Source organism: Eretmochelys imbricata, chromosome 5, assembly GCF_965152235.1.
Source record: "Eretmochelys imbricata isolate rEreImb1 chromosome 5, rEreImb1.hap1, whole genome shotgun sequence".
In the NCBI taxonomy this organism is placed as follows: Eukaryota; Metazoa; Chordata; order Testudines; family Cheloniidae; genus Eretmochelys; species Eretmochelys imbricata.
Genome location: NC_135576.1, coordinates 41,416,116 through 41,431,110, shown reverse-complemented (window position 1 = coordinate 41,431,110; position 14,995 = coordinate 41,416,116). Strand labels below are relative to the sequence as shown.

Below are 14,995 nucleotides of genomic sequence, written 5' to 3'. Positions count from 1 at the left end.
CCAAACAACCTTAAGAAAGGTGGTGTGGGTAATCAGTTAAGCAGTTTGCGTAACTAAGGTTTACTTTATGCCCTAGCGTTCTTACAAGCGTCTTCACAAAGTACCTAGCAGTAGTACAGCACATCTGGAGGCTTGCCTACGCTTGAAATGCTGCCCCTGCAGGTGCTCTGCTGTAGCGCTTCAGTGCAGACACTCACTATAGCGATGGGCGGGGCTTGTCCATCAGTGTAGGTAATCCACAACCCCAAGAAGCAGTAACTAGGCCCCTGGAAGAATTCCTCCACTGACATATTGCTGCCTACCTGGGTGGTTAGGTCATCTTAACTACATTATGCAGGGGTTTGGATTTTCCACACCACAGACTGATGTAGTCAGGTTGACCTAACTTCATTGCAGACCAGGCCTTATAAGAAAGGATGTTCATTACCTGGGCAATTGGCTGATCAAATGCAGATCACAGCAGGAGGTGGCAGCAAGCCTTGACTATGCCCTCTCCCTGTTCTCTCAACTGGGCCTCCTGGTGATGTACTTACTTGATGATTAACTATTCTGTTCATTCCCCCTGGCACACCTCACATTGGCCATTGTTGGAAGACAGGATACTGAGCTAGATGGATCTTTGGTCTGATCCAGTATGGCTGTTCTTATGCTCTTATGTAAAAATGATCTTATCCCACTGAAGATCAATAGAGTTCATAGGAGACCTGATCAACTCCAGGACAATGAGAATGTATCCTCCTGAAGACAGGTCCCTGTTGATGCAATTGCTAGTGCTCAGGATAGAATCAAACCTGACAACAATGTTATGGATGTGTCTTGGACTACTAGGCCATATGTTGGTGTGCATGTATGTGGTACCATTTACCTGACTTCACCTGAAACTATTCCAGTTCTGGCTCAGATCTCTTTTTTCGCTGGCAAAACATCAAATGAGCAAGAAGGTCATGATTCCAACTCACATCATTGCAGAACAGAAATGATGCTGAGATGGTGGAATGAACTGATAAAGGTGTATGGAATACTATTTTCTGCCCCCTTCGTGACGAGGACTTCGATCACAGGTGTGTCAGACAGGTCGGGGAGCCTACTTGGACCACTTACAGAGTGGCAAGGGACTGAGTCACTCGAAGACATGAAGTTCCACCTCAACATCCTGAGGTCCATTATACAGCTGATATTCCTTTATTGGGATACCCTGTGATATACTTGTTCGCTGTCAAGTGTTAGAAGGAGTGTGAGCTCAAATTTGCTAATGGATGCTTCCTTCTGCAGTGGTCCCAAACCTCCTATATGACTTTTCACTGATTTTTCCCCTTATCCCAAGGGTAATTTCCAAAATCAAAAGAGCCAAAGCCACGATGATTCTCATTACACCATACTGGCTGAAGTAGTTTTGGCTGACTGACCTGCTACAGGTATTCATTCAGCTGCTGATCCAGCTCCCAGACTGCCTGGACCTGCTCTCCTAAAACTATGGCCAGATACTCTCTCTAGACCCAAAGTCACTGTCACAGACAGCATGGCTCTTGGTTGATTAAGGACCAGGGATGAGAACTGCACCTTTCAGGTTCAGAAAATCCTGAGAGAGAGCAGGAAACATTGACCAAAAAGATACATTCATCTAAATGGAAGAGGTCTTTGATATAGGCAGCGCAACATGGCTCGGACCCTGTCCGGCCCTCTGTTTTGAAGATCTTTGTCTGTTCATTGCTCTTGAAACAGTCTGGCCTTTCACTCATTTATGTTCGGTCCACCTTGCAGAAATTCCAGCTTGTCATCCATTGGCAGTTATGCTCAGTTGTTTCTCACTCCACTGTATTAGAGTTCTTCAAAGGACTATTATTACATACTTACTCACTGGTCGGAGATGCTGGGACCTCAGCCTAGTCCTCTTAAGGTTCATGGAGCCTCCCCTTAAACCTCCCTCAAAATGCTCTTTGCAACACCTCACTTTTAACACTGTCTTCCTTGTGGCTATCGCTTTGGCCAGAAGAGTGAGTGAGCTTCAGGAACTTATGGATGAACTCCTTACACGTCATTTCATAGAGATAAGGTGGTCCTAAGACCTTACCTGAAATTCGTCCCCCAGATAAGTTTCATCAAATCTATCAGCCTAACTGTCATCTTTCTGAAATCATTTGGCACATACAGAAAAGAAACTGCACACACTTGATGTGCCCGGGACTTTGCTTTATTATATTGACAGGACCAAACTGCTCAGACTGTTTCTGACTTCTAAGTTTCTCTATCCCTGCGGCCCGCACCGCTTCCTGCAGCTCCCGTTGGCCGGGAACGGCAAACCGCGGCCACTGGGAGCTGCTGGGGGCGTGCCTGCGGATGGTCAATGTAAACAAACTGTCTCACAGCCCGCCAGTGGATTACCCTGATGGGCTGCGTGTCGAAGGTTGCCGACCCTTGGACTACAATATTTTGAAAAAAAGTTACTGTAGTGTGACAGTTTTCACTGTAAATAGCAAATTGTTATTGATTTACAAAGCTATATTAAATGTTACTTTTCATAAAAATAGTGTTCACTATATTGTATAGTTCTTTTACAATCATCATAGTTACCTTACAAGCTTCAAACTATGTCCCTGATGCTCCCACTAGATCCACATGGGTAGAATTCAATGTGGTTCCTCACAGGAGCAGATTCAATTGCAAAATTAGGGCCTATATCCATTCTGTTCACAGTACCAATGATGGGTAAGTCCTTAGGCAGTTAAATTACTTTCCCGCATTTTTATATGCAGATTATTGTAACCATCTGCAAAGTGTCTGAGGATAATAAAACTCTAAATGATTTTTGTTGTGGCTCCTGCACTATGGAAGAATCTACCACAAAAAAAATATTTATTTGGCCTATACCATGAACATAATTTTTGGTGAGATTGTTATTGACTTTAATATATATTAATGTCATGATCTTAGCCAATATTTAAAAAAATAGTAAAGGAATACTGTCCAAGAGATGTAGAAGGAGACCAGACTTCTATCTCAGCTCAACAGAGAAGAAATTATCTCTGGGTAAGAGTCTCCTTTTGGCTTTCAATAAAGGCCTGTAGCTTACTTTCATGATCACTAGAAGACTGTTGCCTTATGGCAATAAAAAAGTTAGTGTATACATCCCTTCCTTGTTTGACTCAGTAGTGATTATGGGATCATTTACAGTCTTATTAATTCTTTTTAGAATTGGTGACAAAGTTCAAAAAGATTGACTTAATATATGTAAACTGTCTGCAAGAAAATCCAATATTACCAGTGGAATTTAATTCAAAGTGAATAAAGCAAAAAAATCACCTTAGAACAAGGTGAATTGATAATATAATTAAATGTTCTAACATGTTTTAAAAGTCTAGTGTAGACAAGGCACTGTATACTTCAACATGATATAACTGCTCAAGTTTAAATTCTAGGCTCCCCAGTAGGCTTCAGCTTGATCAGTTTAGCACATATTAAAAGCAGAATGCCTTAACTGCATTAGATTTTTAAAACTAGTTACTAATATGTATTAGTTAACACATTCTACCGTCATACCTTTTATCTTAGTCTAGACAAGGCCTAAGAGGTCCTGGTGCCATCTCTGAGTAAAATAGATGCCCCAGATGAGGCTATTAGGCGTGGAATGGACAAAAGAACAGAGGCTCAGGATTTGCAGGCCTATAGGAGGGAATAGCCATTGTAGTATTGCAGCGTTCTCCCTGTGGGATAATGTTAGCATGTACTCTTCCTCCCATGTAGTTTTCCATACAAAACTCAATTACGTTGAGGAGTGAATTTCACCCTTTGTAAGTACATATAAGTTGGCTGACAGTGATCTCTGTTTTGCTATTTAATGCTTTTATTTAAAGCTATAGTCTGCAGGAACTCAATTCATTGTAAACAGATGCCTGTGTGCATGTCCATTCTTTTTCCATCTTAAGATATAACTTGCTTCTTAATTCCAGAGATTTGACTGTTCACAAGTTATGACACTATAAAGAAGGCCACTGAAACTGATTTCATTTAAAATAGTGTAATATCAATTCTTCCAGCTGAATCAAATGTGTATAAACAATTTGGATAAGTATTAATCAAACAGTTATTTATTTCAATAATGTAATTTTTTTTATTTATAATTATTTTCAGTACCCACTGCATTAGCAAGAGGATGTCAGCTTAGTTCTTTTCCCCCTGTGGAATGAAAGGATTTGATAATCATTTTTACAAATGATTGTTCTAAAACTTTCTATTGGCTCTCCTAGGAAAGCAATAAATAAATAGACGTGACTCAGTATGTGACTGTGGATGGAAAATTGTTCTCTGCTTTCTGGTAAGCAGTAACGACAGCCCACCAGAAAATTATTTACAGATTCTGAAGCAGATCACAAAGAACTTTGACTCACTTTTTTTTTTTGGTGAATGACAACATTAAGAATGTAACCCCTCTTAACTTTGCTACACCCTGCTAGAATATAATTCACTCAGAACAAGAGGAGGACATTGACAGCCTTCTCCAGGAACTTGTTTCACACCTACAAGTTTTTTTCTTCTTATCTCAGAGATTACATAGCACATTTAAGCAATATTTTGCATTAATCTAACCTCTGCCATTTGGACCACATTAACACACCAAGACAGGTTTATGTACCTCACACGTCAGACCCTATCAAGAAACTTGGTAGTGGCGTTTTGATAAGGACACTATACCCTCCTGAACTTGTTCTAAAAACGACAGCAGCAAAACACTCATCTACTCTTACTTTTTAGTGACCTTGTTGTCCCCTTATTTAGTTGTGTTACCAACTGCTTTATTGTATGTGTATGTAGCTTAGAAATTTATACAACCAAAAATGCCATATTCTCTGGGATTTCAGATATATTTTTCTTTTGTACACGCTTCCATTATGTGCTAGAGAAATCTGAGTAATGTACGGTTATTTAAATTTGCAGCTTCCTCTGGTGGCTTTAAGGTCACTGCATGCTAGATGTAAAGTCTTTAATAACAAGAGTCTGAGATTAGTTTCGCAATTTCTGTGTCTCAATATTGAGATAAATAAATAAACCTGCAATACTGACAAATCAGTAGAGAAGATGAAATTAGAGGAAGGGTACTTTGTAATAACGACTCTTATTCTGGGAGTCTAAGCTTCTTATAAACATGTGATTTAAATTATTGCTCTTTTTTCCATATTAATTGCTATTTAAATTTGGATTCTAAAATGTTCTCAAGCTTGTGAAATAACATTTCCAAACTTGTAGATTATCATGTCTTTCCAAGTAATTTTTTGGATATGTTTCTCAAGATGAAGAAAATTTAACCACACCCTCAAATTAAATTTTGATTGAGTTTCAAGAGAGCTGGGAACATTGTACACTTTGTGCTGGAAGTCTGGAATTTTTAAATCTATCTTCTGAACTTTGTGATATAATGAAGAACCCAATTTCTTAACTAAACAAAAAAATCAATCATCTGTAAATGGATTTAATCCTACCATTTAAAAAAAAATTAAATCTTAAAAAGCCTGTACAGCTGGTGGGAATATTTTTTTTTCATTCCTTAACCTTTTCATTTTGGCAAATATCTTTCCTTCACTGTCTTGAAAACATACCTTCTGATTCTATTCTCAATATTTAATTGCTATACATTGATTTAAATGATGACCAAAACTATTATATATTTATTCAGATTTCAAAAATGTTTAAAGAGAGCTTGGATTATGCACTGAGAGCACTTGCTTATTTTACTGCACAATTCATAAAACAAAGACGATAGCTGTATTTCAAAATCAGACAACAGGTTCTTGAGAGATTCCTTTTCACACTTGTTAAGTGATATTTTTAGGAACCACAGCTATTAAAGGGCCAATGCTTTATTACACTTTCCAAGACAGCTCTAGATAGCTTTACATTCATTTCATCTCCTTTCTTTTTTCTCCCGCATTATCTTTTTGCTTTGTTCTCTTCTCCTCTTATTTACAGGATTCCGAGGATCATAGATTTCAAAAGTGTCTTCATCCTGCATGCTTGCATCTTTCACTTTTCTGCTTCTGTCCTCAAACTGAAGTACATGTGACAACCTAAAAAAACCCAAACAAATCATAGTTCAAACTTGCTGAGTGAAAGAAGAAGTGACATTAGAAATGGTAATTACAATATCCCTGGCAAAATGTACTGTTGTGAGATGGTCAGAAAATGCAAAAATGAGTTTACTACTACTTTATATTCCAGGGTAACCACTTTTATTTTCAAATTTAAATGTTCTCATATCAATGTTGTCTGATGGTCTTTTATTTCTAGTATTGAGTTCTTTTGTCTTGTTTCTATTTGATGCACCTTCCGAGATGAGTTAAATATAATCTTTCCAGAAACTGAGAGTGTTTTTCAAGTTTTCCTATTAGTCACTATGGACTTTCCTTTTAATGTCTATGGTCAGCATGATTATAAGTCTATTTCTATTTTTGCATTGAAAACTCCTACAGTACGGTCAGGGAATGCATTCTACAGGATCGCAACCTTTAAGATTAAACAGGGAATGCATCAGTCCTCCTGTTCCACTTTAAACTGAACATGCTTTCTCATTCATAAATAGGCTTGGAAGGCTTAGATTTTTATTCGTAAATGTTGGTAAACCCAGATTTCACCATACAGACAAACCCATGACAAAATGTTTCCATTGATAATCAAAATTTACCAATAGACAAAGTCAGAAAAATGCTGCTTGAGAACTTAGGGTTTGATTTAAGAATATTTATTCTGTGTATTATGATGTGATTTTGACAGTTTGTATTTTAATGCTTATAAAGCTTTAACTTTTTGCATCTCAACATCTATGGTCATTAAATAAATATTATCTGACTCCCTTAATTTCTCACAACCATGAAAACTTAAATGATAAAATTGAAAAAATGCTTATATAAAATGGATATTACCTGTCAAAATTATAAAACATAAAAACTGAATTCTGCCAAGCCTTTTCTTAGATTAAACTCTAATGCTGCTCTTCAAGCCAACTTTTTCTTTCTACTGTTGATTTGAAATCTTGACCATACTGGTAGTTCTCCATTTAATAACATTCCCAATGGTCTGAAACTATCAGCATGTTCTGGAGTCATTGGTATCTTGTTGGCATACTCAGGGGCAGGAAAGCCTGGAGTCGATCAACTCTGATCTTATTAGTAGGTGTCACTGAAGTGGGAATTAGTATGGAAGATGTCAGAAAACATGAAATTTTAGGCTAGCCAAAATAGAATCTTAAAGGGAATATAGTTCAATTGTTTTACTCTACTGAAAAAAGACAAAACAAACCGGGCATACGTACAGGTTTACCAGTTGTAGAACAATGTTCTTCACTGACAAGTCAGATACTTTTCTACCTCACAACATGCTGAATTGGATGCCATTTGACTTTATATACTTAAGCGTGCTTATTGATTGTAACATTTTAGATGAAGCCCCCCCCCACCACTCCATTAATTTCTACTTCCACTCAGAAGAGAGAATTTCTATGCAAAACTGCTATTTTTGAATCGGTACAAAAGACAACTTTAAAATTTGAAAGTTCCATACAAAAGGTGACAATTTTCATTTGCATTCAATGTATAAGAATGAATATAACAATGGAGTACACTTAAATCTGATATATAAATATTGTGTTCCACTTCCTATCTGTGGATCCAGTTGTGCAACCACTATTAGTTCACACTTCTGTGAGTAGTCTCATTGAAGTTTTCGGGCTCTACTGGCAGTAGCAAGAACTACACTTAAAAATAATGGCTTGTCTGCATGGGCACTTTAGTCCATACTAACTTGTATTAGTGAGGATTGAAAAAGCCTGTGTACATATGATGCAAACCTTTAAAGCACACCCTCTCCCTAGTTGGTGCAAGTTCTGGAGCCCTGTTACCTAAGTGTACTAAGTTTGATGCGAATTAAGTTAGTGCAGATTATTGTTCGGTAGACAGAATGCTGCTGCAGACAACTTTGACAGTCCTCCAGCAGCTTTACAATAGTCCTCAAGCAGCTGCTTGGAGCTGTGGTGAGACCCTCGATAATCTAGCCATCTGGGGAGAAATGAGGGTGCAGGCAGCTTTCGTGGCCAGCCACCACAATAAGAAACTGTTAGAGGAAATCTTAAAACAGATAGTTGAAAAGGGTCACTACCGGGTTGCCTCTCAGTGCTGTATAAAAACCAAACAGCTAAGGCAAACGTATAAAGACAGCAAGGATGATAGAAGAATATCCATTATTGGACATTTGACCTGTCTGTTTTTTAAGGATGTGGAAAGGCATTTTTAGCTACATGACACGACAGAACCCAACGGCCTTGCAGGAACAATGAGGAGGACAGAGAAGCTATCTCCCTGAACAGCCAGGATCTCTTCAGAACTTGGGACCCAGAGAGTGACCATAAAGGAAGCCAGCCCAAATTCCCAGTTTTGGACACATGAAGAAGAACCTACAGAGCCTATCAAAGGGACCTCGGCATGTAAGTAATCGTCCATGCTGTTGTTGTATGTTATACTGCTGTACTAATTTTTTTTCCCAAAAGTGCCCCATGGGCGGATGTGACCTGGGGGCCTTTCTGAGTTTTTCGTCCCATCACCCAGCCATACTCCCTCTTCCAAACCTGTCCCCTTCATTCTGTCCCCCCTCAAACATTTACAAAATGGCAACTGGGCCAGCTAGGCAATCTGTCACATCCTGAGGCCCCAGTCGTCGGCTCTTTTTAAACCCATGCTGTGCCATGAAATGGGGGCACTACTAATTCCCTTCTCTCTCCCTACATCTCTCCTGCCCAGTGATCATAGCCCTACCCCCAGCCTCTGGATAACACAGGGTATTGGGAACACCAGCAGATGTTCCCTGCCGTAGCCCTGCACCTGTGCTCCCAGGGTCATTCCCCGCCCAGCACAAGCATAGGGCAGTGAGAGCACCATCATGTGGAAGTTCAGCGTACTCAAGCTATCCAATCCACTTGGCAATGTTGAGCCCTAACACTCAATCTCAGAAGGACAAGAAGTAGCAAAGGCAAGTTGTTCACTCATCTGTGAATAGGAATTGCCCCCATCCACCATACTATATTTGAATTTTGAACTTTTTCAATTTAAATCTGTTTATTACAATTGTTAGCAAAATGGGTAATGTATTTTATTCTTGGTAGTTATGTACTGGCATATATTGAGCAATAAAAAAATTGACAATTACAAAGAATCTGCAATACAGGCATGGTACACAATAAGTACAAATTTTCATAGGTAATGTGGTCTTACAAAATAACAACAATATAGGCTCAAGATAAAAAGTGCAACAACATGCCACTTTTACCACCCAAAAAAGCAACTCCAGTGCTCACAACATGGATAACAATTGCACATCTTCAGGCACCAAACTCCAAGTACAAACAAAAAGCATCTCTGACAACATTAACCTGGTGGTTTACAGTTTTCAGTGGATGCCTTAATGGTTGCTCATGGCGTTCAGCAAATCTCTGTACCTCCACCACCCACTCATTGTTAAGACTTTCTCCCATCCACAAATATTGTGAAAAATACAATCCATAGCTATTATCCTAGGCAAGTTTTGTTCTGCAGCTTCTAACCCAGTCATAAAGACAGCACCATATAGCTTTGTGCCTGCCCAACGCACACTCCACTGTCATTCTGCAACGACTGAGGTGATAGTTAAACTGTTCCTTTTCTTCTCTCCAATGGCCTGTGAGCAGCTTCATAAGCTAGAGAAGCAGATAATAAGCCGAGGTCTCTCCCAAAAACTGGCGCAATCTCTATACCATTATTGTCTATTGTGATCCTGGGGGCAAACTTTCCATTATTCATTAAAGGTAACCTGATGTGAGTTCTGAAAGATCCTAGCATTATGGACCTTTCCAAAACACCCAGTATTTATGTTTGTAAATCTGCCATGGCAGTTGACCAGGCCTTGGAGAAATAGTCTTTTCTGTTTATAACCTCCAAGGTCTGATGCGGCAGGGAAAAGATATGCACATGGCTCCCATCAATTGCCCCAATACAGTTTGGGAACCCCACATGTGCAAAGCCATCAATAATCTCCTGAGCACCAAGCTGTATACCTTGGTTCAACAAGACCTCTGCACAGCAGCACACACCTTCACGACAATGGCCCCACCAGTCAATCTCCTCATCCTGAAATGGTTGGCAATGGATCAGTTAACGTCAGGAGTGGCTGTCTTCCAGATGGCAATGGCGACATCTTCTCAACCGGTATGGGACACCACATGTTGGCATGCTACTACTGTAGCTCCATGGTCAATTCAGCACAGATCTCCAAAAAGCTGCCGTCACCACCCTGAAATTCTGTCGCCACTGCTGGTCATCCCAAGTTTGAGGAACGATTCTCTGCCACCAATCGATGCTGGTTTCCCGGGTCCAGAAATGGCACTCCACTGTGTGAAGCTGCTCCAGAAAAAAGCTTGTGTAGTAGCAGTTCCTCATTGGTGTCCCTGCACCTCCTCCATCCCCTGCTGCTTCTGGAGAAGCCACTGTTGTAGCCACACCATCTGCTTGATGGCATAGCAGCTGAAGCCCAAAACCAAAGACACCCAATGCCAACAGCTTATATAAAGCACAAACAGCCTTTGCCTATTTGCAGCTGCCAGCATAGCATATCTGCAGAGCATTCTTTCATCCATGCTTGCCAACAGGAATCTCAACTCAGTTGCCATATAGACAAGTGCTAAGTGTTTACAGGACTGTGTAATAAGGCTGTTCATGTTTTTTAGTAATTTGTATTCATTAGCAGATGCTTGGGAAAGACATGAAATCTTAAAAAAATCAGCATCAGTATGAAAGTTTCATCACAGGATGAAATATTGTTTTACCATGCTTATACAACGTACTAAAACCTGAATGAAAGACGCAGTTTTTCACAAAAGCTTGAAGCACAAACCTGAACACGTAACACTTTTTATGGATAACTTCTCTATAATTACATCTAATTTTTCTCATTTAATAGAAATCAAAATGTTTTAACTTGTTTTTCTTTCAACATGTTTGTCTTAAAAAAACCCCAAAAAACAAAATCCAAGAAAGCGACTGATTTTCAGCACAATAAACTTCTGACCCATGTGCTTTATAAATTACTGATTGTAGTGAATTGAAAGCATGCCTACATTTTACAATGTCCTATGAAAACATACATGCATATTTGTCCGACTTGTTCCAGTATATAACGGGTCAGTAGGTTATAATTCTGTGCACACTAATAATGCTACAATGTATTCTGTTTATCATATCTAAAATTCTGTATAACTTAATTTGCCCTTGTGGTGACTCATGATTGCAAATTTGTAGTTTAATTCTAAAAGAGACTGAACAATTATTTATTTTAGTTGACACACTTACTGCATTTGTCTTTTTCTTCTCAGCTTATTCAATATGAAAATTAGAGTACTGTTCTCTAAAATTAAGATACAAAAAGAATGACAACATTCTTTGGAAGTGTTACATACACTTTGTATACATTTCATAAAGTGGTGCTTTCAGTTTTAATAGATAACACCACACATTTGCAGGACAAGATTGATAGAAATTAAGGTCAAAATGTGGGATTCTCACACAGGGCCTGTTCCCCAGCTAGCTGGGCTACAGATGCTGAGCTGGGTGTAGACTAGGTATAATCTACTCCTTTCCCAAGGCTGGGGGAAACCATGAAGGAGATTGTGATTTTGAGTCCGTCTCCATCCTGGGACAGAGGAAAGAGAGGGCCAGGGAGAGAAGTATGAGAATGGCTCCGTAGCCTGGTGATTAAAGCACAGCTGTATTAATTTAGATAGACTATATGGACCCAAAGTCTATAGAACTCAGATTGTGAATTTACTTTTATTTTTTAGGTAACCAACTTTGATCTCTACGCTTACTACTTATAATCACTTAAATCTATCTTTCTATAGTTAATAAGTCTGTTTTATATTTTATCTAAAACGGTGTTTTTGTTAAAGTGCTTGGGAAATCTCAGCTCAGTTGACAAAGGCTAGTGTGTATCTTCTCCACATCAAGGGAGGGGCGGACTGGGTAATGAACTTACACTGGTCAGGCTTCTGACCTGGGCAAGACCGTATAGTTCTGAGGTGCAAGGCTGGGGAACTGGGGGGAATTGGCTCAAGCCTCTCTGCTATTGGTTCATGAGTGGTTGGGAGAAGCATTCATGTAACTCAGTTGGGTGTGTCCCTGCCTGTGGATATCTGTAAGTACAGTACCTGCCAGAGGTTTGTAGCTTGCCATCATCATCAGTGTGAGGGATACCCCAGGTTGGTGGGACAGAGGGCTCAGTGGTCCCACAGTTCAGATTGCACCCCGGGAACCCCGTCACAGTGTCTGGTGTTTATTTTCACTTACAACCTCACTGGTGGAAAAACAGGCATGACACACAGTCTGGTCAGCCATTCTGAGACCTGGTAAACTTGTACTAGCATTGGGTTGTTTAGGTTGCATTTAGCTGCCTCTTTCTGGTCATAGGCTTACAGCAGTGTGGCAAAATATATTGTCTTGGCCAGCTAAGCCAGACTCTTATTAAACAGAAGAAAACAGAAGAGGGATAGAACAGAGAAGAAATAAGATGGGGAAGGGAAAGGACAAAAGGAAGGAGGAGGGAACACAAAGTCTCACTGCTCAGCTGGTGTTCAGGATTCAATCAGAACTGGTAGAATTGACAGAATCATCTGGATCCCACTCTTTGGCCTGGTTTGGATCTCTCAGGATCAGGATGAAGGTCCATCATCGCAGGATGATGGTGAAGCTCACTCCAATGGCCAGTTTTTCTCCCAAAGTCTCTTTTCTTAAGGACCACAAAAGGGAATAATGGGTGGTATAGCCTGTCCTCCCATCATTTTGTTCACAATAGGTCTAATTTCTGACACACCAATTTTGGTTCACTGATTTCTGGTTCCATGTTTCTTGTTTCCCAAGCATGATCTTAACACAGTCCTTGAGTTATATCTGTAGGCCTTTTTGTTTGGACCAATCCAGTCTGTCTTCCTTTTGCACCTTTTCCCATCAACGTTTGTTGTCATAGGTTATAGGTATGTGATCGTGTCATCCTATGAACGTTGTACAGTTGAGCTCACAATTAGGGTAAAACTGGAGGTCCAATTATCACAACAGCACTCCCCTGGGAGGTGGGAAACCCAGAATTCAGTCTCCCTACTCCAACGACTTTTAAAAGTATTTATCCACAGAGGAACAGGTGAGACTGAGAGAGCCCCCACATCAGAATATCCCATAGTCCAATGGTTAGAGCACTCACCTGAGAGCTGGCAGATCCTTATTAAAATCCCCTCTTCTGCTCAGGTGGAGCAGGGACTTGACCTGGGGATCATCATCTCCCAAGTGAGTATGCTAACTACTCGGCTAAAAGTTATGAAGGAGATCCTCCTTCTGCTGCTGCTGCTCTTTTGCTTCTTGCAAAAGTAACGGAGGAGCCTAACCCCAAGCGTTTGCAACTGAGAATCTCAAACAGAGGGAGGCACAGAACTCCCTGAAAGTGGTAGAGTTAGGGGCACAACCCTCACCTTGGCATCTCCAATGGTTAATTTAGGCAAGGAGCCGCATAGTGTATTGGCTTTTGTGAATGTCATTCAGAGGTGCCTGTCTTTCCGCATTCATTGTGTAGGGAGCCCCAGTGCCTAGCTCACACTTTGTGAATCCCAGTGATTTGCTAGGCACCAAAAAATTAGGTATGCTGATGCCGAGTGTCTTTGAATCTAGCTCCTCATTTGCATTGCCAAGCACTTGGCTAAGCATTCTGTTCAACAAATATGCAGGTGGTCTGAAGAAAATTTTACATAGCTCAAAACCCTATACTTTTTTGTGAAACAGCTGGTTGCCCAGATAATTTGTCTACAGTCACTGTGGTGATGTCTCCACTATTTCATCTCCCAAAGTTAGTACTTTGAAAACCGCACTCTGCAACTTATGCTTATCCCCAGTAGCTGACAGTTCATTCTACGCTATTACGACACACACTTCAACCGTTTGTTTTCTTCTGTATTTGAAAAGTGGAAGAAATCAGTTTCTTTGCAGAAACTGATGAAGCAATTTAAGTTTTCAGCTCACAGCTGACTTCTAATAGCTTGCTGGAAACGTGCCAAAATGTTTAGACCAAGGAGATAGATCAGGGTGGGCAAATGATGGCCTGCAGGCTGGATCTGGCCTGTGGGATTGCCACCCCTGTCGCGCTGCGGGGCTAAGGCAGGCCCCTGGGGAGGGGGGTGGTAGGGCAGATGGCTAGGCGTGCACTGCCCTCGCCTGCAGGCACCAGGGAACCACGGCCAATGGGAGCTTCGGGGGAGGTACCCACAGTCGAGGGCAGCACACAGAACCCTCTGCTCACCCCTCCCCCCCGCCCCAGGGGCAACAGGGATGTGGTGCCGGCTGCTTCCGGGAGTGGTGCAGGGCCAGGGCAGGCAGGGAGCCTGCCTTAGTCCCGTTGCACTCCGCTGCCACACTGGAGCCACTCACGGTAAGCGGCGCCGGGCCAGAGCCCACACCCCAAATTCCTCCTGCACCCCAACCCCCTGCCCTGAGACCCCTGCCACACCCTGCACCCCTCCTGCATCCCAACCTTCTGCTGCATCCCCACCCTCCTGCACCCCAACCCCCTGCCCTGAGCCCCCTGCTGCATCCCGCAGCCCTCCTGCACGCCAACCCCCTGCCCTGAGCCCCCTGCTACACTCCAACCCCCTGCTCTTAGCCCCCTTGTACATCTCGCATCCCTCCTGCTCCCCAACCCCTTGCCCTGAGCCCCCTCCTAAACCCTGCACCCCAACCCCCTGCCCCAGCCCTACATTCATGGGCCTGCATGCAATTTCCCCACCCAGATGTGGCAATTTCTCCACCCTCGGGTCAAAAAGTTTGCCCACCCCTGAGCTAGATACACAAATGGGCTTATGTGCCAACAACTAGGTGCCATCGACATTCTCACCCCCCCGTTCAGCTGCCACTTAACCTTGCAGGTGCCTAAGGTCTCCTAGCATCTAAGT

At 41.4% G+C, this 14,995-nt stretch overlaps 1 protein-coding gene across 3 annotated transcripts in view; it reads right to left on the bottom strand.

Moving 5' to 3' along the window:
• Window positions 1-3,999: 3,999 nt before the first annotated feature.
• CWC27 (CWC27 spliceosome associated cyclophilin) overlaps window positions 4,000-14,995 on the bottom strand; it is a 236,417-nt gene continuing 225,421 nt past the window's right edge. For 2 of the 3 annotated variants that reach the window (XM_077816922.1, XM_077816923.1), the window contains one exon: window positions 4,000-6,059. In XM_077816922.1, coding sequence (XP_077673048.1) covers window positions 5,897-6,059 — 163 coding nt within the window. In that variant the 3' untranslated portion in view covers window positions 4,000-5,896. The remainder of the gene's footprint in view (window positions 6,060-14,995) is intronic. The other variant, XM_077816924.1, reaches the window with a different exon arrangement.